The sequence below is a fragment of the Parus major genome, chromosome 5 (assembly GCF_001522545.3).
Source record: "Parus major isolate Abel chromosome 5, Parus_major1.1, whole genome shotgun sequence".
NCBI lineage: Eukaryota > Metazoa > Chordata > Aves > Passeriformes > Paridae > Parus > Parus major.
Genome location: NC_031774.1, coordinates 4888497 through 4916146, shown reverse-complemented (window position 1 = coordinate 4916146; position 27650 = coordinate 4888497). Strand labels below are relative to the sequence as shown.

The 27650-nt window shown below is 39.0% G+C and overlaps 1 protein-coding gene across 1 annotated transcript in view; it reads right to left on the bottom strand.

The window, feature by feature from the left end:
• The window catches only part of DENND5A (DENN domain containing 5A), a 47854-nt gene that overhangs the window by 6000 nt on the left and 14204 nt on the right, over positions 1–27650 (bottom strand). Inside the window, exons 7-23 of the mRNA XM_033514933.1 lie at positions 22444–22761; positions 20913–21128; positions 19819–20053; positions 19231–19381; positions 18537–18630; positions 16487–16594; positions 15430–15561; positions 13683–13835; positions 12755–12859; positions 10470–10554; positions 8964–9048; positions 7823–7951; positions 5455–5576; positions 3486–3631; positions 2808–2926; positions 1458–1639; positions 576–658 (exon numbers count right to left, since the gene is read on the bottom strand). Coding sequence (XP_033370824.1) covers positions 576–658; positions 1458–1639; positions 2808–2926; positions 3486–3631; positions 5455–5576; positions 7823–7951; positions 8964–9048; positions 10470–10554; positions 12755–12859; positions 13683–13835; positions 15430–15561; positions 16487–16594; positions 18537–18630; positions 19231–19381; positions 19819–20053; positions 20913–21128; positions 22444–22761 — 2463 coding nt within the window. The remainder of the gene's footprint in view (positions 1–575; positions 659–1457; positions 1640–2807; positions 2927–3485; positions 3632–5454; positions 5577–7822; positions 7952–8963; positions 9049–10469; positions 10555–12754; positions 12860–13682; positions 13836–15429; positions 15562–16486; positions 16595–18536; positions 18631–19230; positions 19382–19818; positions 20054–20912; positions 21129–22443; positions 22762–27650) is intronic.

Sequence of the window (27650 nt, the reverse complement as noted above, 5' to 3'; positions counted from 1 at the left end):
GGCATGATACTTAATGTTAGCTTCAAAAAATCACTGCTGTGTCAGTTGATTGATTACATGTGTAATGCAAAAGAGTCTTTAAGAGCACTTCTGCCTCACTTGCTTGGGGGATTTGGGTGTTTTCAGGGTGGCCTTTGTTTCTTTCCCTTTTTTTCCAGTGGCTCATGGGTTTTCATGTTTTAAGCAGCAAGGATAATGCAAAACAGACACCAAAAAAACCTACTTAGAACTCAATGCAGATGTAAAATGTCAGTTAATTCAGAACAAACGAAACAGGAGGCAGTGTTCTTGACAGAGTATGAGTAGAGTCCTTTGCACAATTTGACCAACACCACAGTTTCCAATACCAGAATGTTAACATTTAACAGAATGCTCCAGTTAGCAGCAAAAAAAGAGGTATTTGAGGCTGTACCATCTTAGTGGTACAGTCTCAGTATCTCATTTTTCCTCCAGTTAAGGAATTTTCAAGCACATGGCTGTTCATTCAGTTTAGTTATTTCTGCTATATATTCTGTCATGTTTACTAATGAGAGTTTTAGGACAGGAGTGCCATTACACAGACAACAACCCCTCACCTCCTTCTCTGGCTTGTGGAAATGCTTGACAATACCATTAACAGCTTCACCAATAGCTTCTTGTATCTGACCAGTATTTAACTCTGCAAAACACAAAAATACATCCAGGTACAGCTTCAGAAGTTGTACTTCTGTGTGAGGGTTATGACACAGCACAAAGTACAGCAGAGGAGCACAAACCAATATAACTCATTCTGTTAGGGAAACAGTGCTGGGCTTTGACTAATTGAAACCCAACTCTACTTTTATTTATTGTTGAGGAGGAATGGAGATGGCATGGTTTTATACTGAAGTTAACACTGTGCTGTTTCAAAATACCAACAGTGGAAAGTGCTTTTATATATTATGTGAATTTTCAGACCAGGACCCAAAGCTAAGAAAAGGAGCTTTGCATTGTTTAGGACTCACAAATCTGGGCATCCTGGAAATACTTCCTGTGGTAGTTTCCCTGCAAACCCAAGTATGGTTGGGAACAAAGTAATCACCTGATTTATCAGGAATAAGACAACAACAGAACACTGACCTCAACAGCAACTAAAGAGAAGTCTGAACAGGAACCACTAGCAAGACTCTTCATCCATGAAAGACAGACAGAGAAAAGGCAGCAAATTTCTACCTTCTTCCATAGCATTCATTCCACAGGTGAAGGGCAATACAAAAAACACCACTAGACCAGGAGCACAGACACATTTGACATCCTTTCAGATTTCAAAACTTAAGTAGACAGAACAGGATGCCCAGGATTGTAATTTGGAAGTTAGCTGGAGCTCAAGCAAGACACTGGGCTGAGTTTCACAGGTCCTCTCCAAACTCCAGTTGTGCTTGCAAACCCTCAGGTGATGACACAGAACAGGACAAGACAAGACAACCCCCAGCACTCACTTGGCTTATTGTTTGGTGAGATAGTGACAAATCTCCTGATCATGCTTGGAGACTGCTGCAGGGGAGGGGTTCGGCACTGCCGCTCATCAGCCTCAGTGTGGGAAGTCAGCAGCTCTCCCACCAGGATCCTCTCTAAGCTGCCATCATCCATTCCCTTCCCAAGCCACCTTCCACAAGGAAACCTAAGAACATTGAGGAGATAAATACATGGATCGGTGTAGATTCAGTTCCATGCCAAAGACTTTCAACTGCAGTTGCCTAAAGCCCAAATCCTGCTAGCATGGTTATTAGAAAGACTTCATTCATCCAGCAACAAATAACAAAGTCTTGGCTTTGGCTTTTACCAGCACAGGCAGCAAAAGTGAAACAGCCTTTCTGTTCCAAGTTTGTGGTGAGTATTGCAGTAGATGATCCATCCACAAATCAGATTTTGCTTGAGTCCCATATGTAGCACATGATTTGAGGAAAAATGGATAAAAGGGAAAATCCTGCTACACCCTCTAGGTGGGTGAAGAAATACACTGAATATGCTCATAGCAGGCCAGCTGCAGAAAAACCCCACAACCCAAACATGCATAAATGCCAGCACACCAGTACTTCTACTGAATTGGGGTATTAAACCAGACACTAGAAAGCACACATGCTCATTTGCTCATTATCACTTTCTCTGAACCAATGTTGATGGCAGTTTAATCAGCTTAATTGGAAAACTGAACAGCATCCAAAAATAGAATCTTTCCTCTTCATTTAATTACAAATGAACTGGCATGGAGAGCTGAGGGGACTTACCCACCAATTTGACATCAGTGTGAGCATGACAGTTCCTCTAAACAAAGGACAGGGCACCAAACTATGCTGTATCTAACACAAATAAATTTAATTCTCACTGGAAATTTGGTTCCTTTACTTTCCCCATGCAAACACAGGTTTCTAACACTCACAAGGCCTTGTGTTCCAGCTTGTGTCCCAAGGTGTCTCTATAGTACCTGGAATACCCAGTCCTAATATAAAATACCACCTGTATTTGGTAAGCAGCAAGCTCTGACTTGCTGTTTCTTCCTTGGGCTCAAGGTGGATTATTTCTAAGCTGCACAGCAGTGAACTCATCCTCTCCACCAACACACTGATATGAGACATGAACATCTGCAAACTACAAACCCTGTTTGAACTCATAAGAACCACGATTTGTTTAATGCCAGCAGCCAAACAATCTTTCTGTGCCTTCAGGTCGAGGCAACTGTAGACACAGAGTCCCAGGAGATCAGACCTTTCTAATCAAACAAGCCCTACTGTGCCAGCTCCCTGCAGAAATTCTACTTACCCCACATGAAATGTCAGGATGATACTTACTTGTAAGTATGCCCTGTTATTTCATTTCTGACCATAACGTATTCCACAAGCCACTTGGCATACAGTCCTGAATTATCATGTCCTATTTGCACTGTGGTCAGTTTTCCCAGGTTCTGGCACTGCAAATTAAACAAAGAGTTTGTCAGAGGAAACTGAAAATAAGTAGCATGTTGGGGCAGTAAATCATTAGAGAAAGTGCACAGATAGAAACTCAGAAATGTGTTTTCTGTTTCTGACTGCATGGTTGGTTCTGGGCTTTTTAGTGGTAGACAGCTTTACTTGTTTTTGTTTGTTTGCTTGCTTTGTTAAATACTATTTTGATCTGCACAGAGCATATCAGCTGAACTAGATCTTTCAATTCCATTTTACCCAATGCACACAATACACATGCAAAAATCAGAGCAGAATCACGTCTTTGTTTTCCAACAGACGAGGATATGACACCTCCCACAGTTGTAACATAAAAGACAGTCTTGTCTATCCCTTGCACTAAGGAATTGTCAGTCATTTTGTTCTCCATGCTATTAAATATAAGTTAAATGTGCTATACACAGGCACAAACTATCTGTGACTAACCACAAAGACAGGACATGTATGGCAAGGTGGTACAGCAAGGGGAGAATTCAAAACTGAACAAACAGAACATCCAAATTGGGTTTTGTATCAAGTAATACAAACCTCAAAAGTCATTTCTAATACATTCCTGGGAATCTGCAGGACTCCTGTTTCACCCAGTTCCCCAGAAATACAGATCCAAGGATTGGCTGTGAACATTGAGCCACCAAGTTTCTTGCTGGGAACAATCAATATATGGTATGGTATCACTGCAAACACAAGAGAAAGAACACTTTAAAAATGCAGAAGAATAATTATGTAACCTCTTTAGTAAAGAGAGGGATAAAGTTGTAAAACAGCACTGCAGTACCATGAAATGTTAGAAGAACATCAGAGATCCTATTTAATCATGCTGACACTTGCACACTGAGCACTGACTGACAATGGGGAACCATACACATACACAGCAGCCACTAAGAAGTAGAGCTGACAGCAGAACAGTGTCGAGTGAAGAAAGAAATCTGGATGGAATAATGCCTGCCTATGAGTGTAATCCCTTTTTATTTACCAACCTCACAACATGGCACAAAGATGGTTACTTATCCTCAGCTTAGTGACAAGGAAGTAAAGACATGACATTCCTGTATTCAGGACTGCACTGTAGCTCAGCACACTGCACAACTTCCCCCAGGTCCCACTCAGGTACTAACTGCAGCCTTTTTTTTACAGGCATGGGATGGCAGCATTCACTACCGTGGCTGAACAAATCCAGTGAAAATGCAGCATAATGCTGCAAATTTCTCTCTGCCATGCCACTCTAAGTTATGCTAACTTTAGCACTTAGCAATTTCTTAGAAGAACCAGCAAATTTTTACCCTTCTGAATAGCACCATACATATGTACAAAGGCTTTCTGGTCCCCAGGTCTACCTGTGAGTAATTCCATGCAGTATCACCTGAGCTGCAGTCCTTCCTCTGCCTCTTGAGGCATATGCTCTTCCACCACCCAGCATCTCCTGCACAGCCCTCTGTTAACCAACCTTTTATAATAAAATCCAATTCTCTGAATGGTCACTGTGTTTCTTGGCTTTCTGCCCTTCTTTCATAGTGCATAAGCAGATTACAGTCAGGGCTTTTCAGCTGAGGCGTTTAATGCATTTCTCCCTCAGCATCTCCTCAGCTGTCAGTGCCCTCGAGAAAGCATTTGGTGGTTGGATTTTCATAAAAGCCCAATGCTAATAGCATTTAAGAATGAATTAAAATGTTTCCCTTTTTATTTTCTGTGCTGATAGTCCTAAAGTAAGTGACAATTTAACTGCATCCAGCAGACCAGATTTTCATGTTATCCAGAACTTGCCTGCAAGACCTAAAGTTATTTTCCTTGGATGTCTGTTGGCTTTGTCTTTCATACACACAAGCATGAATCACAAAACACTACCAAAGGTAGTCCTTTCACATATCCCACCCCCAATTTTATTAGCCTTGCTAAAGTCTTTCCTTATTTTTCCCTCCCAATGAGGTCCTGTGGCAGCAGGCACACAGATCTTTGAGAACTCTGCAACACACTTAAGCATCAACAATAGCTTAAAAGTTTCTCTAGGGTATCTTTTTAACAACTAGAAGAAAAAAATTTAAAAATACATTGAGGAGCTCTGATGCAGCCCTCAACAGGCATTTCATTGTTACCCCAAACCCAGTGACATGCATGCAGCAAAGTAACCTGAGCACAAAATAGGAAAGTTTTTAATTCCCAGCATGCATTAATATTCTTACCTTGATAGTGAACAACCCAAACTATGCTTATTCAGTATCATGCAAACAAGCCCATCACAAAAAATTCAGCTGAGAACTCACCCCCAGCTAGAATTATTAGAGCTATGTATTTTACCAAGTTAGAAACAAAAGGGACAGAGAAAGAAACTCCTGCCCACCAGAGAAGATCACAAAAACAACAATACAGCACACACAGATGGATCCCAGGGAAGAAAAGCAGAACAATTATATTAGGGCATGTTGCTCAGAGCTGTTTAGAATTTTGGACAAGGACTCAACCAAATCTGGAAATCAGAGCTGCAGGGAAAGCAAATACTTACAGATTGTTGTGAAAACATTGGTAAAGCAAAAGTAATCAACAGCATTGAATGACAGGAGATGATACAGGAATTGTTCTTTTTCATCATCGCAGCGGAGGAATGCATAACGCTTGTAGAGTTTTCTGACAAAGCAAACCACAACACATAATCTGTCACAGTAACAAGATGTTTTCAGTGAAATGTTTTCTACTGTGCAAATTTATTAGGTACACTGTGAATAATGGGCAAGAGATTACAAATGAGAAGTGATACTGGGAGAGTCAAGAGTTTTCAGTGTGCCAAGATACACTGACTCTCTCTGCAAGGCTGACATCTCCAAAGTGAATCAGTCCAGTTCTCATTATCTTCCACCCCTCAAATGTAACATTTGGTCTAAGGGTCTTCTCCCACCCAAAAACACCCCAAGATGGAAAAAGGAATTTTGTACTTTCTCAAAAAACATTCTGACTTCTTTTGACCATGTAAAATGACAGAACTGAAGTAAAGAGAACTCTCCTAAGTTACTTCTGAGCAGAGGGTGCCATGGGAGAGTTTTCCAGCACATGATGTATGACAGAAGACTGTTCCCAAAGGACATAAGGCAAAAACTGGGGCTTGTATTTGGCTATAGGTGATCACCCAGGGCCTACAATAACCTGCACATTAATCCAGGGAATAGTTTCAGTGTTGATAGTATACAGCTCCTGACATAACCAAAATGATAGGCATGTAAAAGTGGCAACCAATACATAATAAAAGTGTTGGGAATAATCTCAAAAGAAGAGCACACCAAAATATATCAAAACACAACTGATACTGCAGGAATATCTAAACCCTCAAGAATGCAGGAATTAGGTATTAGAAATGTTGACACAGCCATGGATAGGACATTCCTGCCAGGAGGGCATCCTGACAACTCCTCTCAATTTCAGGTATCAATTTACAAAAAAGTCAGCAAGTCACAAGACAGAAACTTGCAAAACAAATCAATGATAATCAACATAAAGGCATGTTCTCACATAACAAACCTAACACTAGAGACTGATAGGAAATGTTCAATGAAAATAAAGAGAACAAGCCTTAAATTAACCTGACCTGCCTGTAGCCACAAGAGTGGCAAAGCCACAAAAATCTCACAGGTGCCCATGTGGGAGTTTCATTTGCACAATCTGAATCACATGTTTGACAGCCTGTCAGGGTATGTGCTGTCCTGTCCCTTCAAAGGGTAAGGTTTCTCTGTTTCCCTGAGCACATAAAGGTCTCAGGAGAGTGAAGCCATGTGATTTCTCTCCGTTCCTTTTGCAGACTAGAAAGAAATCAAGCATGTTACATTTTCCTTACATTTGTTAACAAATGTCAAGTAAAGAGAATGGGATAATTAAAACATCTAACAGCTGCTTCAGAAAAGAACAACACACCATCTTGTTAACTGTAAAATGGCAAAAGTAGCACCATTACTTTTAGTACCCCACTGAACTTGGCACTGCTTCTACTAAAAACAAGTGGGGCACACTTTCAAACCATACTGCCTAGAACAGCTCTCTAAGTAGGATACCTAAATACCCAGCACACAGCACAGGAGATTACAGAGAATTGATGTCATCCAGTAGAAGTTATTCCTTTGTCATTTTCATTTTAAACATATTTTGCTGCAGAATCTGCCTGACAGATGAAGAGTACACTGGCTAGTGTTTAAAGAGGTTTTTTTTTCATTTTCTTTTGTGGGGGTACATGGAGTGTGGTGGTGTGTGGAAAGCCCTCTCACAGCACTTGCTCTGCATGGGACAAGCACTGCTAAATTTAACCTGATCTGAACTGTTGACTTCACTGGAGAGGCTTAACCTTAATTTGGAGATACAGGTAGAATTATTAGCTGTCCTTGTTCCATCCTTCAGCTTTTCCTTATTCACTGAAGGCCACAGCTTCATCAGAAAGTCCAAGATAACACAAGACAAAGCAAATCTCAAATAATTAGCTGTTGGGCTTCAGGGGGATTGGGGAAGAAATTCCTTGGAAGTTGGTGAGTGGAAGGAGAGGAAAGGAAGAGCAGACAGCATAGGTTAAGCTGTCTCCAGAAAGAAATCTTCAATTAAAGTTAATGACAATTACTATGGCTTTCATTTCCACACAGTAAACACTGTATGTGACTATTAGGAAAGCAATTCACCTTATGCTGTTAAGCAGGCTATAAATGTAAAAACACATGTGAAGAACCTCAGCATTGAATCCTAATTCCCAAACAGCTCACACACTTGGAAGGCCAGTTTGTTCTGTGCCTTCTGCACACTGCTAAGCAGATCCAAAAATAGGCACATCTGGATTTTTGAAACCAAACTATTATACAGATTTTAATTTTTTTAAAAGCTTTGCCCAAGATAAACCATCTTACTTTGTGAGTTCATGATCTGAAAGCAACTGTTTCAGATGCCTAGAAAGCAACTTCTTTTCCATAGAGAGGCGAACCCAGGCTCTGGCCTTGCCAACATCTGTTTTGATCTCACTTATGTTCTGGATATGCCTGTAAAAAAAAGAAAAAGAAAAAGACATGCTTGGTATTGTCAAAGCACGACAGTTCTTTTGAACCAAGCTAGGCTGAAGTTTCCCAAAGAACACAAAATATCAGGTAAATTTTAGGAAAAAGAAACAATCACCTTAATATTCAACATAATTTAAAAAAAAATCCCTGCAATCTAGCTCAAAGAGAATAAGAGCCTGAAAAAGAAATATCTGCAATGCAGTGCCCTATTTACAAAATTCTATGCCAGGCCCATTGTCTCACATGATTTAGGACTCATTCTGGACCTTATCACTGCAATATTTATGGGTGGATGCTTTGGAAAATTAAATATTGTCTTTGCATGCTCAGGAGAAGCTTTTCTTGCACACAAGACACAAATGGTATATTTTAATAAGACAAGCAAATCCTCAATTAATTCCTCCCTACTGAAAAAAATGGATGCTGAAAGAAAAAAGAGGGAGTAGAAAAAAGAAGGAATAGAAAATTTTTGTGAAGGTTGTTTCAGAAGTTCTGCATATTGCATTTTTCAGTGTACTGAAAAGAAGGCATTGGGCAGAACCTGCAGTTTTGTTCACACTACAGTACTGAATGTTAGGTAAACCCATTCTTTAGATCAAACAAGTTCTTTAAACTGCTTTCTTCCCTAGGAAGCAAAAGTGGTCTCAGAACTATGCAACCAACTCAGCAATGACTGGGAAAACACAAACACTACTCCCTCACCTCTGTGGAAATAAACCAATACACAAAATGTTAGAAATACGAAATCTCTGTCGTGTTATTTCCGTAAGTTAATACCTCTGACAATATAAAACCTCCTCAGTATGAAACCTATTTCTGTAAAGGTCAATGAAAACACTGAACTATCTACTTTTAAATGGTTCAACAGGTTCCTTCCCCACAGCCCCCTCCTGCTGCAGGAAACACAGGCTTTTCTGGATGGTGCACAGTAGACACAGAAACAAGTGTGCAAATCTCAGGGGGGTTTCTGGGTTGTTTAACAGTTCAAACTCACCTCATATCCTGGATGAGAGAGATTCTGAGAGGTGACATGGCTGGACTTGTATCAGATTTTCGTCTTTCTGAATCAAGAAGTATTCCTAGATTCAGAAGAAAACAATTTCTTGTTAGCAGAAATCCACCTAAAGATTCTAAAATCAATGTAAAAAAAGAAGGTAAATTAACACCAATTTGCACTTTTGTATTACTGGTGACTCTGTGAAGGTACTGTGGTGTATTTCCACTCCAAATGACATGAAAATCTAATATGCTACACAGATGGTTCTATAGATCAGCACACAGTGAGCACCAACACTTTACTGAGCTTAGATTCAGCTGAAATTGGTATGACATCAAACAGCCTAAGACCTATACTAATCAAATTAGTAATTAAAAAATAAATTCAGTGAATTAGTCTTTCTAAAGACTACCATGTTTTCTTGCTGTGTAAGTAACCCTGGCTGGCACTGTTGACACCTGAGAACAGTGTTAAATATGTTTATATTATAAACATATACATATAAACATATGGAGTACCCAGTACTCCATACCTCCTGTGCTTACTGAGCTATTACCCTGCACATGCCTGTAGCACCACTGTTTTTTAAATACAGCATTTTGGGGTTTTCAAGCAAGATAATTACTCTTATCTTTCAAATTCCACTCCAGAATGAAGTTCTATGTTGAATACAATCAACATGCCCTAAATCCCATGTCAGAAAGCATAGAACTGATTGTGACTTATTCTAATATACAAAACCACTAAGAACTAAGGGACAGTCAGGAGACCATAAAATTTCCAAACCTATGGTTTTGATTGCTTACAGGATCTTGTGCATGTTACTAATGTTCAAATCTTTGCTTACAGCAGCTTTAAATAAAAAAGGTACCCACTGCCTCCCCCAAACCTATTGTTCTCTCCAAATCTATATCCTATGCCCCTGAAGTAATGTTTAAGGATTACAGTAATAATCCTAGAAATATATTATCAGTGGATCTTATGTACAATATTGCTTCTACTGCAACACTTGATACAACAAAAATACGTTTCTTCAGCTTATGTTTTAAAAAATAAGCCTCCTGTTCAGTTGTTTTTCAAGCCATAATGTAAAACTTCAGGCTGTACAGCACAATTTTATGTGCTTATACTTGTTTTCCTCCCCCACCCATAAGATCATTTGCTCTGCCAGTCATGCAGAGCCTGTGTGTCACATGGAGGATGATGTACCAGAGCAACCCATTTTAAAGCCTATCTCTGAAGCATCAGCTATTTCTGGTTTCTGACTACCATGGTAGCCAGATCCCAGACCCAAACAAGTGGGGTCAATACAAACCAGTTTATTTTTCATAAAATATATTGAGATAATACACCAGGCCCATATTAAACCTACAGCAGGTGTAACACTTAATTCAGTTATATTGAGTGAAGGTATTTCCAAGGGAAGAAAACCCTGTATGGTGTAAATCTGCAGGCAGCTCTTACAGCTTTTATTCATCTTCTTCCAGCAGATGCCAATCTTACCTGAGGTACTGAAGCTGCCTGATGTGGTTCTTCTTTGTCTGTTTTCTAGGTAATGTAACAGATGAGACCACAAAGCAGACTTTCCCTAAAATTAAAAAATATTAGTTAAAGAAATCACTACCAGCTTGAATTAAAAAAAAAAAAAAAAAAAAAAGAAAAGAAAATATCAGCCATGACAAAAACTTGCTTTAAAGATGTTTCTCCCTATAAACTCAGTGGTAAAAGCCAAAAACAAGACACAGTTGGAGGCGCTTGGGAGCTGTAAAGAGGCTGAGAAGGAAAAGCAAGAGTCAGACTACTGGGATCAAATGGTTCTGGTAACAGGAAAAAGTCAAAGGAACTCCTTCCCTCTTAGCTCATTACCATGACAAGAAAAAATTCAAAGGCTTGTAAAATGCTGTGTGAATGTGGAGTTTTAAATCTGAGGCTGTGACCTGTCCTGTGGGTCTCTCCCTGCCTGCTTCTCCAGCAGGGAAATGACAAGAGACAGAGCCAGCCTGAGCAAGACACACCCAGGCCAAGCCCTGCTCCCTTCAGGGTAATTCAGAGCTATGGATAAATGCTGCCCATTTTTACACCCTCAAAAGAGTCCCCTCAATTTCATCACACAAAGCACCTGGATAATCAAAACCACAGTAAGATATCCCAAAATATAAGCAGAACAGTGAAAGGTTATCAGCAAAAACACCCCAACTTAAAAGTTAGAATTTGGGATGCTGTATTTACACCAAGTTGAATCCATCAAATGATGTAAAAAGGTGCACCATGCTCATTATGTTGCTTTCTTAAACCCTTGCTTAAAGCAGAGAGTGAGGAAATCTTTTACTTGGAAGCTCTAAAGATTCTTGGATTCGCCATAAAATATTTCACATAATAAACCAAAAGCTTCCAAACCTGCAGAAAGGCAGCAGTAAGCAAACACAGGCTTTCCAGCACATCAATTGGACTTACTTACAGATAATTAGTATTACTTATCTTCCTAAATGACTGTATTAACCTGAAATCCCAGTAAAGATCTAGCAATTCTGCGTTTCAGAAAAGCTGTCATATTATAAGGCCGTATTTTTATTTACAGCTTTGTGCAGAAAGAAACCATGACTGTAAAGCAATAGTTGTCAATTCTGCACTATCAATTTAACCTAAAATTATCTAAGTGCCTTCCCAGAAGAGCAGCAATGATGGTTCATCTTTAAAAGTTTTTTAAACTATATTTAAAAATCTCTAACCATTGCCATCCTATAGCTCCCAACAGTTGACATAAAGAATTACTGATCATGAGGGTTTATTCCAGAAGTGGCATGCCTCCAGAAGAATAAATCCTAGAGTGTCTGCAACATCTGTGCTGACAGAAATCTATGAAAAATATGCATTCAGTGGTGAGGATATAAAAAAATCCATTGTGTCTTGTGCGTACCTGACAGATCCAACACGGAAAGCCAAAACTACAAGTCTTATTATAAACAGATAAAAAAAAGAACATGAAAATATCACCCAGCAAAGAGTTACATCCAAAACTGTGTTTTCTCCCAATAAACACACACATGCACACACAGTCTAGTGTTCAGCAACCAGCTGCCATGGCAAGGAGAGCTGCAACAGATCACAGAAAGCAGCAACAAAGGATCCTGCAGCAAATCAATGTCAACAACCATGATGAATGTGAGAACTCATGCAGTGTCTGCCCGCTCCTTCAGCACCGTGGACCTCTCCTTTAACTTCACCAAATAGCAATGATGATGCAAGCTGGATCTATAAGGGGAAGGAAGACAGCCTAAGGAAAGCAGAGGGACAGAGAATGGGCAAGGGAATAACCAAGGCCTTCTGAAAGTCCAGACTACTTCAGTCATTAGATCCTACATCACAGCTCCCCTGCATTGCTCGGGAGAACGGAAGGCATGGATTCCCTTTGCACGTGGAAAAATCAGTAGGTAGCTAATGTAGGACTACTGGGGTTCATCAGCAGGGAAGAGGTAAAAGCAGGGATTGGTGGAAGGAAAGCCATCCTCATTACTATGGTCAGTTGAGAAAGAAGAGTCTTCCTTGGCTCATTATTGAAAAATCAAATAAAATCAATGTATGAAACAGCAGGCTTTTGCATATTTCATAAAGGCCAGAGCACACAGAGAACTGGTGGTGCTTTTTTACTTTTTATTTTTTTAAACTCTGGATCATATTATGAGATACACTGCACTTCCTCCATCAGGCCTCTATTCTATTCCACCACTCTATTTATTCCACCATTCAGCACTGTTTGCCAACATCTGCAATCAATCCAAAGCATTAACCTTATGAAGGGTTGGCCGTCTGGTGGTCTGAAAGGCCCAAATCTGGGTTGAAGCAGAGTATACTGATGCTCTGTCTTCTAAGACGAAAGCAGTACAGCTTCTATCCTAAGTGATATACAAGAGGGAAGGGAGAGAATCACATGATAAATCTTCACATAGAAAACTGTTGTATAGTTTGAAGGAGAGCAGAGTTAAACACTGGTGTTTGGGTGCTGGGAACAGAGATACTGGATTACAGTTGTCTGGACTATGAACACATATTCCTTCAAAAAAAGGTCAATCTTCTTCACCCTTGCTACTCCTTTGTACAAGGGAGAAGTTGGTAAAGGCCCTCCAAACTCCATGTTGTCCCACAAGGGACTCCAAACAGAAGAGCAAAACAGTTATTAATTTCATACAAAACCCCAACATCTCTAGCTAGTGATCTTGTAACCATAATTTAAGTACCCCTACATCACTCAGAAAGAACCAAAATAGCAAGACTGTTACTTTGAAGCACTAAATTATCCTTCAGGAAAACAATTCCCCCATCCCACTAAGAGCACCTTTAGGATATGCTGCCCGGTAACCTATGCAACTTCATTTACAAAAATATTAAGAACACAGCAATAGGTTTTTTTCACCACCCTATTAAAAAAAAAAAAACCTACCAAAACACACCAAACTAAACAAAAAACCCCGGGTTAAATGGAGATTCTTCCAAGAAGTCATCTGTGGAACACATCTACAGGTACCCTTGCACATACCCCACAACATGGAGACAGACAAGAGGGTAGGAACTGACATAAAAAGGTCTGGGGGGGACACACAAGTATTTTAACACATCTACATATACACTAAAGGTGTCCTCTGAAAGCAGAGAGAGAGAAAGCATAATAGAACTTCAGGAAAGTGTGCTCTGCAATGTACAGGAATATTTATTCCTCACCTGTTTGACTTGCAGACCATGGCTCCATATTCTTTCTAAGAGGTCACACAGACTGGCTATCAGGGTGTTCTCTTCCACTCCTGTGATATTCACTTCACCATGACCAAGCTCCACAGCTTCTCGACCCATTTTCTCAACCAGCATCCTCTTAGTCTCAAAAAGGACAAGGCAAATGAGAGGTAAATCTCTCCCAGGAATTTCCAAGGTCACTTTTTAAATGACCAATAAAGCACATGACAACAAAGTTTTGGCAGAAAAACTGGCTGTATATATATATTTCTGGCATTAGTGCAGAACTGTACTTCTTTTATCCCTGGTTTTCAAGGCAGGACAGCACCAATGCTGATCTGTTTTTCTAAGAAAGGGTTTGCAAATGGGCACATCATCCTCCACAGAGTAACCCCAACAAAGGGAACAGCAGGTCACACATTAACAAGCTGGATGCTCAGCAGCAAGGCCACAAAACAGATCTTGGGTAGTTTTGAAGCCTGGTGAGTACTGGATGCAAGACAAGAGCAGGACACTTCGTCCACCTCCTCCCAGGGGAGGTGAATGCATCCAAGTGTTCCCAAGTAGCACGGGTATTGTCACTCCTGGGAGATGCTGTTCTGCCAGAAAGGCCTTTGGATTAAACCAAACCCATTCTGGGGTGCATCTCTTGAGCTTCCCCACGAGCCATATTCTCCTAAACTGTACCAAATTTCATACTGGCCAACAAAACTTTCACCAGCTCTGGACGTAGAGTCTTCCAGCCACAATATATTCATCATACAACCAACTGGAGGAAAAAAATGGTGAGGGAATCAGTTCCACTCATCTCTTAAACACTTTTTTCATTTTTGTTCCTATTCTAGACTCACTTTCAAATATGGAATACTCCCTTAAGCCCTCTGCACAGTCTTGGTGGAGATTAAGAAGTCCAAGTTAGTCCCTAGCTGCTTCTCCCCCTCATTCCCTCTGGCAATTTCTCACTGTCACAGAGACAAGTCTACCTTCAAAACCTTTCACCATCTATTGTGCCTCTATTAAGGGATGGGATTAATTACTTGGACAGTTCCATAAAATGAAATCAGAAGTAGATGCACATATTAAATATTTTTTATGCAAACTTAGTTTTATGAAAAGTTGTATATATTTTTTTTAAAAATTGTATATAACTACTCATATAGTAGTATGAGTATCATATAACTACTCATGCAGTACCTCCACTGACTTTAGGCAAGAATGTGTCTATTTCATAATTATTCTCTTTGCTGTATTTTTATAAACATTACCATTTACTTCAGATTAACATGTTGTCAAATATATACTGGTGAAGCATGTCTACAAACTAATGTCAGATTTCTTTGTTAAGTGCTTAAAAAGTTACACCTCAGAAATGTAATTATGAGAAAAGCTGCTGTATTTTCACCACAAGCCTCTCCTTTGGACTATTCACTCTTGTTGAAATAGTACTGTCTCACTAGTTGTAACTGAAATGTGCTATAATAGTCTTGGGCAGCAGGATGGTAAAGACCCTTCAGAATGTTCAATCTCTATCATAAATCTGCTTGATAAAGTCTCTGCTCCTTGCAGAATTTCTGAATACATTATCACTTCGTTAATTTCTCACCACCATGCAAAAATCCTTCTAAGGATAAAGCAGAAACAGCTGGCAGAAAAGTGGGGGGGTTTGAACATACTGGATACAAAATGGTCCAGAAATGATGGATATGAGGGGCAGGAGAGCAGAATTATTCTGTCTTACCTTATTTCGGCATTCCTTCAACAAGCCCTCTACAAACTTCCAGTTTGTTTGTGCAATTACTGATGGAGAGAGGTTAGAGAGCTTGGGCTGCCGGATGGTGCTGCCCAGATTCCTGGCTTCTTGGATGTATTTCTGGATTGAGGGAGGAAATGCACAAACACAGACAAAAGTGCAAGTGAGACTACTTGGCTGAGAGAAGAAGGTGAACTTATCTTTATAACCCACACCTCTGGAGTGAGGAGGAAAGGGTCACATCCTCTTTAAGAACAGGACCCTTTTTATATCCAATATTATTTAGGGCTGAGAGACTTAAAATTGCTATTTCACCAGAGGTCAAATCCCCATTTATATTGTCTATACAGTATCAGAACACAGGCTGCTGAATTACAGAAACACAATACAAACTGCCAAGGATATTCAGATGCATAGAGATTCAGTTACTCCCTGCACCACTGCTAATTGTCTCCTTATATTTTTCATTCAAATGAAAATTTGCAGAAACTACTCAGACCAAGACTATTCAAGTGGCAGACTGGTCTACATGGGGGCTGCAAGGAAACTTTGCTCTTTCAGGAAGCAGCTGCAAAATGCAAATGATAGCAACATCACTCAGCTGTGAACCAGCTGCATTTTTGAGGAAAATTATTTCCTGAACCCACTCTACTCGAAAGAGCTCTTCTGCTCCTATTACTGCCATCAAGGAGCTGCCATTGTTTTCACCCCAGAGACAAGAGTGGTATGACAAATATTTTGGAAGCCAGGCGACCACAGGTTGGTTGGGGCACAGCTAACTGAGAATTAGTGATAGAAAGAAAGTCCTTTACAGAAACTGATGGAATATTCAGGATTAGTACATACATGAAATTAACAGGAAACCTCTCTAGCTTACATTGAAATAATGACTAACTGAAATGTCAGTGAAGAAATCTGTCTAACACAACAGAGGGAAAACCCCACCTTCTCCACTAGCCTTGCACTAAAGAGCTATGATATATACATTTAATTATGCATCTTTATCCAGAACTATGATTACAGTCATAATGTGCATTGGACATACCAGATAATGCTCTGACACAGATTTTATAGAGGGCATGAAGGGCCAATCATGCTGGTCCCAGTCTAAACATAACTGCAACTGAAGCTCTGACATGGAAAAGTCCAGGTGCTGGCAGGATAAGTTGGTAGCAAAAAGCCAAGCAGATGTAAAGTGAAAGAGGTAAGCACATATGAAGTAATAAAAGTGAGCATGCAAAACAGAAAAGGAAAAGAGTGAAGACATAATACAATGCAGAACTTCAAAGCATTCAACATAAAAATAAATTCATAAGTAATGAATCTGAAAGGAAAAAAGAAAAGATGGTGTTAAATCAGTGGATTGGTGTAAAGTCTGCCCTCCACTGGGCACAAATGTTTGCAAGTAAAAAGTCTCAATTACACAGATTTTTGTTGGCTGCCGCGAAGTTTCTATTTGTTTAAAACTCCCAACGCTGCAGTTTGACACCTCCTGCTCAGCCTGACCCCAGTGTTCATCTCAGAAGAGATCCCTCCCCACTCTCAAATTTACTGTGGAAGTCTGAGGTTCACCCAGAGAAGGGGTCAGTGTCCAATGACCATTATGTCATCAAAGAGGTACAGCATAAACCCCTAAAAGACAGCACCATTCCCACTGGCACTTGGTACCTCCAGCTGAGCATGTATTTTAAAATATTTATTCCTCAGATATTACTTGCCTTTTGAGACAGAATAACTCCTATAGGAAATGAACTTGTGAGGAATCAGTTAAAAACTAAAACAAACAAAACACCCCAGAGACCAGAGGTAGATTTTTGCCTTTGTAATTAGCTCAGAAGTTTACATGCTTTAACAATTGTGTTGTTTAGCACAGTAATGAGGTTAGAAATCATCTACTATTCATTTCTGTTACATCTAAGTAAAAAGCACTTTTGAGTTATCTGAGCATATGGAACATGTCAGAGCCAGAAACTACTCAAAGAGGTTTTTTATTATGCAGATATTTTTCTGTTACATGGTTATGGATGACAGAGATGACACTATAATTCAACAAAATTTTAACAAACCAGTAAGTAAATTCTGGAAATGAGTGCACTAGGAAGGCAATTAAATCCATCACTACCATAAAAGGACAAACTGAACAAACACACTTGAGTTTCACAACACTATCCTAACAGACACAAGACTACTACTCCTTTAAAATTCAAAATCAAGCTTTTTCTAAGGATATTTAACAAGGCAAGAGAATATTGTGTTTAATGAACAACACACAAACAAAAGCAAAACTCTGGGGTTAGTAAACAAACAAAAACCTCTAATATTTTGACTATTCTTGGAATCACCCATAAATCAACACCTGGTGGTAACAGTTTGAATCAGAAACTATACAGTAATTGGTTCACTCAGAGCTGTCAAAACCACCACAAAGAAAAACTGTGTCAGCTGTAGGAGCAGTGGTGAGAGATGTTTATCAGGTCAGAAGGTGGGTAAATCAGCATCAGACTGTGCTGTATAGAAACAGGCAGACACAAATGTGACAGTATGGGTGGGCTTCACATTCTCACCTTAGCAATGAGGTGCTCTCTCACTTTGTCACCTTAAGACATTTATTATGGTCTACAGAAGACACTTAGCCAACTCCAAAGGGCAATGCTCCTGATTTTAGGATGAATGAAATTAATCCCTCTCTAGAGGTGGTTATCTTTCCTCCATCAAATACACAAAAGAAGCACAGGGTAACTAAGTTATTTAGAGATGGAAAATAGATGGCTAAAAACTATTAATTCCCCTCTTCCCACTCATCCCCTTTAAAAAAAACAACCCCAGAACAACCTGAAATCATGTGATTATATTTTCAGAGAACTCTCCTATATGTGAAATATCATTTTGTCCTGAGAGGGGACAAAAATTACATAACTTTCATAATAAGAAAATTAAGTATTTTTGGTCTGCTACTTCATTTGTATTAAATACACGTAAGGGAGAGCAGACATCAACTGCAAGTAACTGTCTACACATTTCATAAAGGTTGCTGAGCATTTTTCAGGCAATTAGGAAAGAAAACAATCAGATCTCTAGAGCTGAGCAATTTTCACCTCTCTCTGGTCATTGTCCAGTCGCAGGTGCTCCGTGTGTTGCTTCTGTCTGTCCTTGCGCCTCCACTGAGCAGGAGCGTTCCTCTTTGTCCACCTACACGTGGGGGAATAACATCAGCCAAATGTCAGGAGTCAGGGGAAGGACAGAGGCAATCAGAGGTTTCCAGCTTATTCTATACTGAACATGCTGACATCAATTACATCAGCCAAAGCACAGCTGCAAACACACACAAAGAATCTCTGGAATATTGGGCAACAAAAATATTTTAGAATATTAGATCACATACATTTGCTTTGTGTTTTCCCCTTTTTTTTTATCCCACAATTCCAGGGATAATTTAAGCCTTGCCCCTTAAAATCCCCCTTCGAGGTTTTTATAAGAAAATATCCTAAAATATTTGCTACCTCCTACATAAGATTAAATAAGGGGATCTGCTTTTATATTGACAATAATTAAGTATTTGAGTAAGTAACTCAAAGTACACAAACTGTCATCTCAAATATAAGAGGGGTTTCTTCAGTAAATTTGCTTCAAGAAGACCAGATTTAAAAAAGGAAAAAAAAAACCCCAGACTTAGCAAAAGCCCCACCCCACATGATCTGACCTGTTCTCACTTGAAATAACAAACCCCAAATCGATTTTGCTTTCTAAGATCTTGCCAAGATTCAGCACCTGTTGCCTTAGCTTACTCACTTGTTGCTTGCTGGGCCAGTGGATAAAACGTCAGACTGCAGCTTAGGAAAAAATCCAAGCTCGTACTTCCCTTGTCCAATTTTCATGTCCAGCAAGTGTGGGTGAACTGCAGTGTGATCTATTTTTGCCAGCCTTAATTCAATAGATTTCTCTGAAATGGTAAGAAAGTTAATTTTTTTTAAGGTGTTTTTATCAGACACCTATCTATAATCACCTATCTTCAATTAAAATCAGATGTCAAATTAAAGAAAGAGGTGGGAGTTGCTTACTGATTTCAACAGGGTACAAGAGCATTTCTGATATCAAAGAATGCCACCAAAAGGAGAAAAATATTTATCTTCTTAAGCTCAGACATCTTTCACACACAAAGCATGCAGGAAGACATCTGAGTTCTACTTTACATTAATTTCATCTCACATCTCAACATCACAGAAAACATTTAGTCCCCTGTTTAAGCTTTACATCTTTGCTACTTTGGTCTATTTTTGTTGGGGTTTTAAACCATGAATCATTACTTAATCTAATGTCTACAACAAACAGAACTGACCAATTACACTAATTGTCAAGCAGGTGCCTAATGGCCCTTACCAGCCTCATCAATGGTTGTGCACTTTTGATACATAGATGTGCGCAGAGTCGGTGTCCTGACGTTCAGCAGCCTGATTTTATCCACCCTAGAATCAAAAACTCTCAAAACAGGGTCTTTGTCGTCTTCATCGTGGCACATAATCTTGTTGTCAATAAAGGATGCAAACATTTGGGTCTCCAGGAATCTTGAGAGGAAAGGCAAGTAAGGTTCAGGCTGGTCGGACAAGAAAGAAGCCTAAGAGACAAGAAGAGATAAAAGTGTTTAGGAGTCTGCAAAGAGAGAGAGAAATCCACCAGATGCACAGTTTTTCTGACCAAGGATGTATGAGAGTGCTTTGGTACTACTTAAAGCCTGATTTTATTACACACATCAATTCTATCCTCAAAATGGGATAAAATTTCCTTGATTTTAAAAAAAAAATTTCAAAATTTTCAAAAAAATTTCCTTAATTTTCTAAAAATTTCAACAGGATGCCAGCAAACCACACCATCAGTACCACAGGTGTGCATATTTGGGACTTCTGGCTTGGCTCACAGCTTGTGAAATCAATGGGAATCTCTTCATACAACTTGGTGGGAATCAGAGGAGTATTTTAGCAGACAGTGCTGCAACAATCTTTACCCACGTGAACTCTCCCGCTGACAAATATTTCCAGCAAAGACAGTCCAAAAACTTGAAGAATTGGGTCTTATGATTCTCTACAAAATAGTTAGGAACCCATTTGGTATATAAGCATTATTTGGGTTCATGACTTAATTCACTAACATATTTGGAATTCCCCTAGTTAAAAAACACCAGTAATATTTAACCTTAATGTGAGGGGTTAGCCCTAAAGTGAGGCTAAGCTATTTTCTATAGCAGGCTGCATTTTTCTACAATATCCTTAAAAGACTACCTTTAGCTCTTGAAGTTTATATTTGTATATATTTTTCCACATATCTGAGATACGAATTTTTTTGGGGAACACTGAAATTTACAGAAGAATTTACCATTTTGACAGTACAATTTTCCATCTGATGGCCCAATACACAAAGCCTTAGGTTTGAATACCGTTTTACCTCTTACATTGATGTACCTTTTTATTACAACTTACTTTATCAAAGTTTTGCATCTGTTCTCTGTTTGTAAACCAGGATTCCTTGTCCTGACTGGGCTGAATGACAAACACTTCATAATCTGCAAACATTTGTGTGAAGCGGTTAGCAAAAACTTCCCGAATCTGAATGTTCAGCTGGTAGATCTTGAATTCTTCTTCATCACACTGAATTTTAAGATCTTTTTTGCTACTGGTCTCCTCTCGCACCTCCAGCTGAAAAAGTAAGGGAAAACACAAATATGTCAGGTATTCCAGGCATAAATGATTTTAATCTGTCATTCAGCTGCTACTCTTCAAGTCAACATTTCAATAAAGAAAAATACTTACTGTTTCAACCACTGCAATAAAAGAGTAAAATCAAAAAAATCTAGACAGAAACCTTAGAAAATTTTTCATAATAAACCAAAACTTACTTCAGTACTGTTTGCACTGGATATGTTTTAAATCTAAAAAGGGTAAATAACAACATACATGCCCATGTATGCCACAGACTTAATTTAATTTTATTTAACTTAATTTAATTTAATTTTTTTTCCCTTCAATCACCTGCACAGGCTTTTTAGAGGTTTTTACTATCCTTAAAACTTTGCATATTAGGCAAACCTATACCTAGTGTCAAACAACTCCAGGCATAGAACTGTTAAACACATGCCAGCCTTCAAATGAAGACAGTGAAGAAGCTGTGCATATCTAGTAGCCAATTCCCTGTAGCCTAAGCCCTTAGTGTAAATCACAATTCCCCACTACATAGCTCAGAGTAATCTTCAATAAAAGAAAATGCATTTTCAGTTAAGATGTGAGTTAAAATTTATGAAAAAGCACTAGATTTGAGATATTCAGTTCATAGGGGGAAAAAAATCACCAACAGTGACAGTCTTAATTCCATAAAAGCTAAAACAACTCCCAGTGGTCTTTCAGGTAGTATATTTTATGCACAAAGGGCAACAATTTTTTTGTTTCACAATTCTAATCACTCAAAAACTCCAATCAGGATCGTAACAAGCTGTACATGTCCACTTGCTGGGAATCAGATACTCCTGAACTCTACAACATTAACCAGAAGAGAGCATCACAGTAACCTTATGGCAAATATATCACATAGAAGTAAAATTATAGATATATTCTACATAGAATGGAAAAGATATCTATAGAAACCAAGACTGGATGCAAACTTCAGGATTATTCAGGATGTCAATTTTAGCCATGTAGCCCATTAAAAAGTGGTGCCAATTCAGAATAAATCTCAAAACCAAGAATAAACAAGGCAAAGTGCCATTTTTAAACACATTATCTTGGTAAAAAAAAACACTTGGTGGATAGCAAAGGTTTTCCCAGATGCTGCAGGGTTAAATCCCATTCCCTCTCTCCCTTAAGCTTGTCCTTGTCTCTACAGGTGTTCACAGGGTTTGAGAACATGCTGACAGAAAGTTCCTTCTAGTGAAGACAGACATACAGCATCTCTGGACCATGACTTCAGACCATCTGCCACTGCAGGACCAAAAAGAGTGCAGCTCATTTCATATCTTACCTTTTCCAGACTCACACCTGTTCTTTTAACAAGTGCTTGGAGTCTTGCAATAGTCTCATTTTCCTTTAGCAGCTCATAGGAATTCAGAGGTGATCCTGCTATGTTCCCATTTCTTTTATCAGAAACCAGGTCACATGCTCTGAGGCTTTTCATCTTGGAGGCACTTTCACTGCAGTGCAGGTTTCCCTCAGGTGGAATTCCAAAAGCCATCAGTATCTCTGAAATTTCCTGAATGAACTCAAGTTTATTTGGAAACTGGGGTAGGTCTTCTGGCAGCTCGATGAAATGGTTGTCTACATCCACAAAGCACAGGTTAGCCTGGGATTTAATTTAGAACAGGACACCATTACAACATCACTAAGCACATTATTAATCTTTGGGATCTGTGCTTATTTAAAGATTTGAATACATTTGCTTTTGTTTGGTTATTTTATAAAACAGTTGCCCCAACCATTACTGAACTGATTGGTTGGATTTAAAGAATGTAACACAAGACATGTTTCCAGATCTTTTAAGGAGGTAACTGAGAGAGAAGCCTAATTTTACAGACATTTATGTACAAAATAGATTATAACATAAATTGAGATTTGCGATTTTTTTCATACGTGTACAGCTAAATTTTAACTACAGGATACATACAATTCCATTTTATACATCTTTATATGTAAGCAGGTAACTGCCTATTGTTCAGATTATCAGTGCATTTCTCTAAAGGATTTAGCAAATCTCTGTCTAAAAGGTGTGCTGATACTGCAGAAGTGCAATGAAATTTTCTTCTCTTTTTTTGTAAGCAACAAAAGGCAATTGCCTGACAACTAAGGCAATTCTTTGAATAAGCAAGTTTATTTCCAAGGGGAAAAATGAAATGAACTAGTTCCCATTGTGTTTTTCTGTTCCAATCTCCAACTCATTTACCACCAAAAAAGACCAAAGAGGGTGAGGAAGAAAAGAAAAACCACCTATGCGGCTTCCACAGCAAGATCAAAAGAAGTTCTGCATCTTTCAAGGTTTACCTCACTCCTTATTTGGCAAGGAGGAAGGTCCCCCTTTTGTCTCCTGCACTGCAAAATCAAATGGTTTCAAGACATTACATAACTCCACACATCACAGCAAGAACCCCAGTCATGTGTGAAATCTGCCTGGGAAGTTAAAGTACAGAGAAGTAACTTTGCTCTTCTGTAGAAGCATTTTAGTTTCTCTTCACTGCAGAACTAATGGACTGTCACTATTCTGTTTAACCTTCACTATACAAAATCCTTTCACTCAGATTATGGGGTACTTCCAACCTAACTGCACTGCATTATTCTAGGAGCCACACCCAAATTCAGGCCTCACTACAACTTGGCAGCAAAAACACTTTTCAGGTCTCTGAGAATTGACATATCTCCAGTTATTTCCTATGATTCAGTAAGTGCAGAAGGATGGAAGCACCACCTGGAATTGAACTGGAAAGAAATAGTTAGAAGATATCAACCTCACATGGAATGAATGGTGAATGATCCCAGAAATCAGATCCACAAGTTCTGGTAGGAATTTGCTGTGGGACTGACCATAGTAGTTTAGAATAAGCTGTGCCTGTTCCTTTAAGTAAACTGTTATGAAAATATACATTTAGTATTTGTGACAGTTTTCTGTAGAACAGAGCTGGGTGTCAACTCTCCTATAAAGACAAATATCTTACTGAGCTTCAACATTTAAACTGAAAAAAGAATTCTTAAAGCACAACTCCACTGGACATACTGCACTAGCTTGCACAGAACCAGTCCAATTCATGTCCTGCTACAATATTACCCATAGTTAAAAAGGTAAACATAATTCCAGTTCTCTCTTTCCTAATGTTCTAATATTTTAATATGGAGATTGATTTCTTATGCTCAAAGGAATGCATATAAAACAGTTTAATATCTCTTGTATAGATCCTTTACTGGAAATTAAATCACAAATTGAATTAGGTGTTGCAAAAGAATCCAAGGTCAATAAAGACAATTAACACATTTGATTCTCAAACAGCTTCTACTGCACATTAGAAAAAGTTCTTCTTTTTATGCAGGGCAGGTGTGATTGCTGAAATTTCCCTAGTATCAGCACTGCTCCAAGGCAGTACCTGAAGCAAGCACCTGAATTCAGGAGCTTCAAGGCCCCCATTTGCCCATGGTTCCTTGAGGATCAGAAGTCAAGTCAGCTGGTATTTGTCAGAAACACTGTAAGCACTTCAAGACAGGAGAGAAACAAAGCTTTGAAACCAAGCACAATGCCTACCAATCAGTGCTGAGGGAGAAACAAAAAGCATTGAATTTGCCTCAAGCAGGCTGCAAAATGGCGAGACAGCCTCAATAAGAAACTCTTCAAACAGTTTAATTGTATTACATCCTTTTACAACTTTCTTTAATTGATGTCATTTAACTTTGCTTCCTTTTTGGATCAGATTCTGCAGAAAACATCACTCTTGGTCAATAAGCTTGGTTGTACCCACAAAGCACTTGTCCAGAAAGAAATCAAACATTAACCTTACCAATGTAGAAATTCTAATCTTCACACTGAAATTAAACTCTTTGCCAGTGGAAGAAAAAGCCAAATTCAATGCTTGCTAGAATTGCTTATAAATATCTAGGCTAGCACCTGCTTAATTCTTTCAAAATGTGATTTTCCCTTCTGCAGGGTTCCTCTCAGAGCAATACACACAGTTTAAACACTCTGAGCTCCTGATAGTGATTGCTTATTGTGCAACTTGTAATTACATTTTCCAGAAATTGGTCTATATGGAAACATTTTTTAAAAGTCAGTGTGCAGCACTACTCTAAGCAGAGTATAAAGAATATTTTCAGGGACACTGTAGTTATCCAGTGCCTGGTTAATAAGACACAAGATAAGCAAAGATTTTTTTAGGTGACTTTAGCCTCTCTGAACTCAGGGAATCTGAGGTCATCCTCAAGAACTGCATAAACACCTCCCTGCTCCTCAGGGAACAGAAAGGCAAAAACACCTCAATGCACAAGCCCTTCCAGAGGTACCAAACCAGTATTCTTCTGTAAAAATGAAATTTGAAGTAAATCAGCGACCAGAGCAGTAAATCTCACTATGCTGCTACACTAATAGATCCAACAGAACAGAACACCAGTGAGGATAGAGGCGTCCCTTCCTTAAAAACTAAGAAAAATTACAAGGCATTCTTTATTTGCAAAATCATGGTCATCCAAAGCATTTTGTATGCTAGGAACTGGACAAGTACACAAAGCAGAAAAATAAAGGAGTTCTTTGGCCACAAGGGTTTAGTTCTTTTGCCTCTGAAGGCAGCACAGTTGAGTGGGCTGTGAACAGCTGACAGCTCTCTATGTGGATACACTGTTAATTATTTTACACACAGAAAACTAAAATGAAATAAAGACAAGATACTTGGCAACATTTGTAAGTAGAGATATAATGGAAAGACCATCATTAAGTTAGTTATTTGGTATTTCAGGTCTCTAGAACAGTCATTTTTTTTATTTATTGCTCACATATCCCTTTTCAGATCAAAAGAAAACCCCAAAACAGTTACACACCACTTCAACAGCAAGACTCACAAGAGAGGACACATTACATCATCTATAATAAAAGGTTCTCCTGAGACACTAAGGAACAAGGATATCACATCCCAATTTAAAAACCTGTCCTTCCCATAAACTTTTATCATTCTATGTAACAGGGCGTCCAAGTAAAAGCCTTACAAACCTTAGAAATGTGAATCTAAGCAAATCAGTGTTTGTGTATCTGGTGCCACTGCCTGTTCCCCTGAAGCCAATGGCACCACTTTCCATGGGCCCAGTGGGGTCTGGATTACAAGCATCTATTCCAAAACCAAAAGACAATTGCAATTCTTTAGTTTGACCCCAAGTACAATAAGGGCCAAAGCACCACACAGATCTAGCAGGGCCTGCATTCAACTCATATCCTTCCTTTCTGCTCTGTTCAGAAGCACAGAAGGAAATTCTTCAGGTTCTGCTTGAATAGAGCACTCAAAGACTAAACCCCATTAATCTACAGCCTGTATCACCTTGGTGCATTTGGCCCCAACTTTGCTAATAACCCCTCACTTCACAGAACACAGAGAGTGTGGATGTGCAACTTTACACACACAGAGCTGACTTGTGGCAAGTGTGTCTACAGTGCTTCTGAATTCTGATGGGTGCTCCTGTGCCACTCCTGTAAGCAAATGGGGACCTTCTGCATTCATTTCAGCACTGCTGTCTCCTTCATGCCAACCCAGAATTCAGGACTGAGAACAGCTTACAGCTCAAAGCCATTGCAACCTTCAAGAAACTCCTCATGTGGCTGTTCACATTGGAGTACAAGAAAATATAAAACTGAGGTTTGTCAATAAATTTGCAGTATTATCAAGGATCAAACCTTGATATCAGCAGACAGCCTGAGAATGCATACAAAGCAGTGATTATCTTTAAATAATTATCTTGGTCTAATATGTTAATATTAAAAGGAAAAAAGGCTTTTCAGAAGACCTTTCTTATCTTCTGAAACAACATACAAAAATAAAAACCCATAGAATTTCTTCAGGTTTAGCATTGAATCACACCCTTTTAATGGTTGAAATAAAACACTAAGAATACATATAATCTGTCTTATACTTGTAAAGAAAATGCATTTTAGGTTTTAAAGTCTTTTAACTTTTCTAACACAAAAACCTATTGCCCAAGACCCTTGGGATCACTTCAGTAAAAACAGGCTTTTTAATGAGATACTACTTTGTTTCATTTCACCAGTGCTGGAAACTCAGCATTGCTTATTTCCACTGAAAATAATTTCAATTTCCACCATTCTCCTAAATTAGAGCAGAGAGATTTACATGCAAATCCTGCTGCATTAAATGGTCTGGATTAACTTGCTTAAAAATGTATTTCTGTAACACTGCAGATGTTTCTTTAGAAGGAAATACAAAGACACATCAAAAAACTCCACCTTACTTTAGCACTTGCTGGATTTGTGATCTGCAAGTAAGCTGCTAAAACCACTTTTATTGATCAGTTTTACTGATAAACAAAGCACGCTTTTGCCAGCAACACCTGAAACAGCCACATGTTCTTCCCTTCCCCTTTGACATCTGCAGCACCTTATTCTAGCACAGCTTCTCCCATGCCCTCCCCTTCTATTCTGGGTTCCTCAGAAGCTCCTGATGCAGCTGCCAGGGAAACCACAAGGATGCTCATGCACAC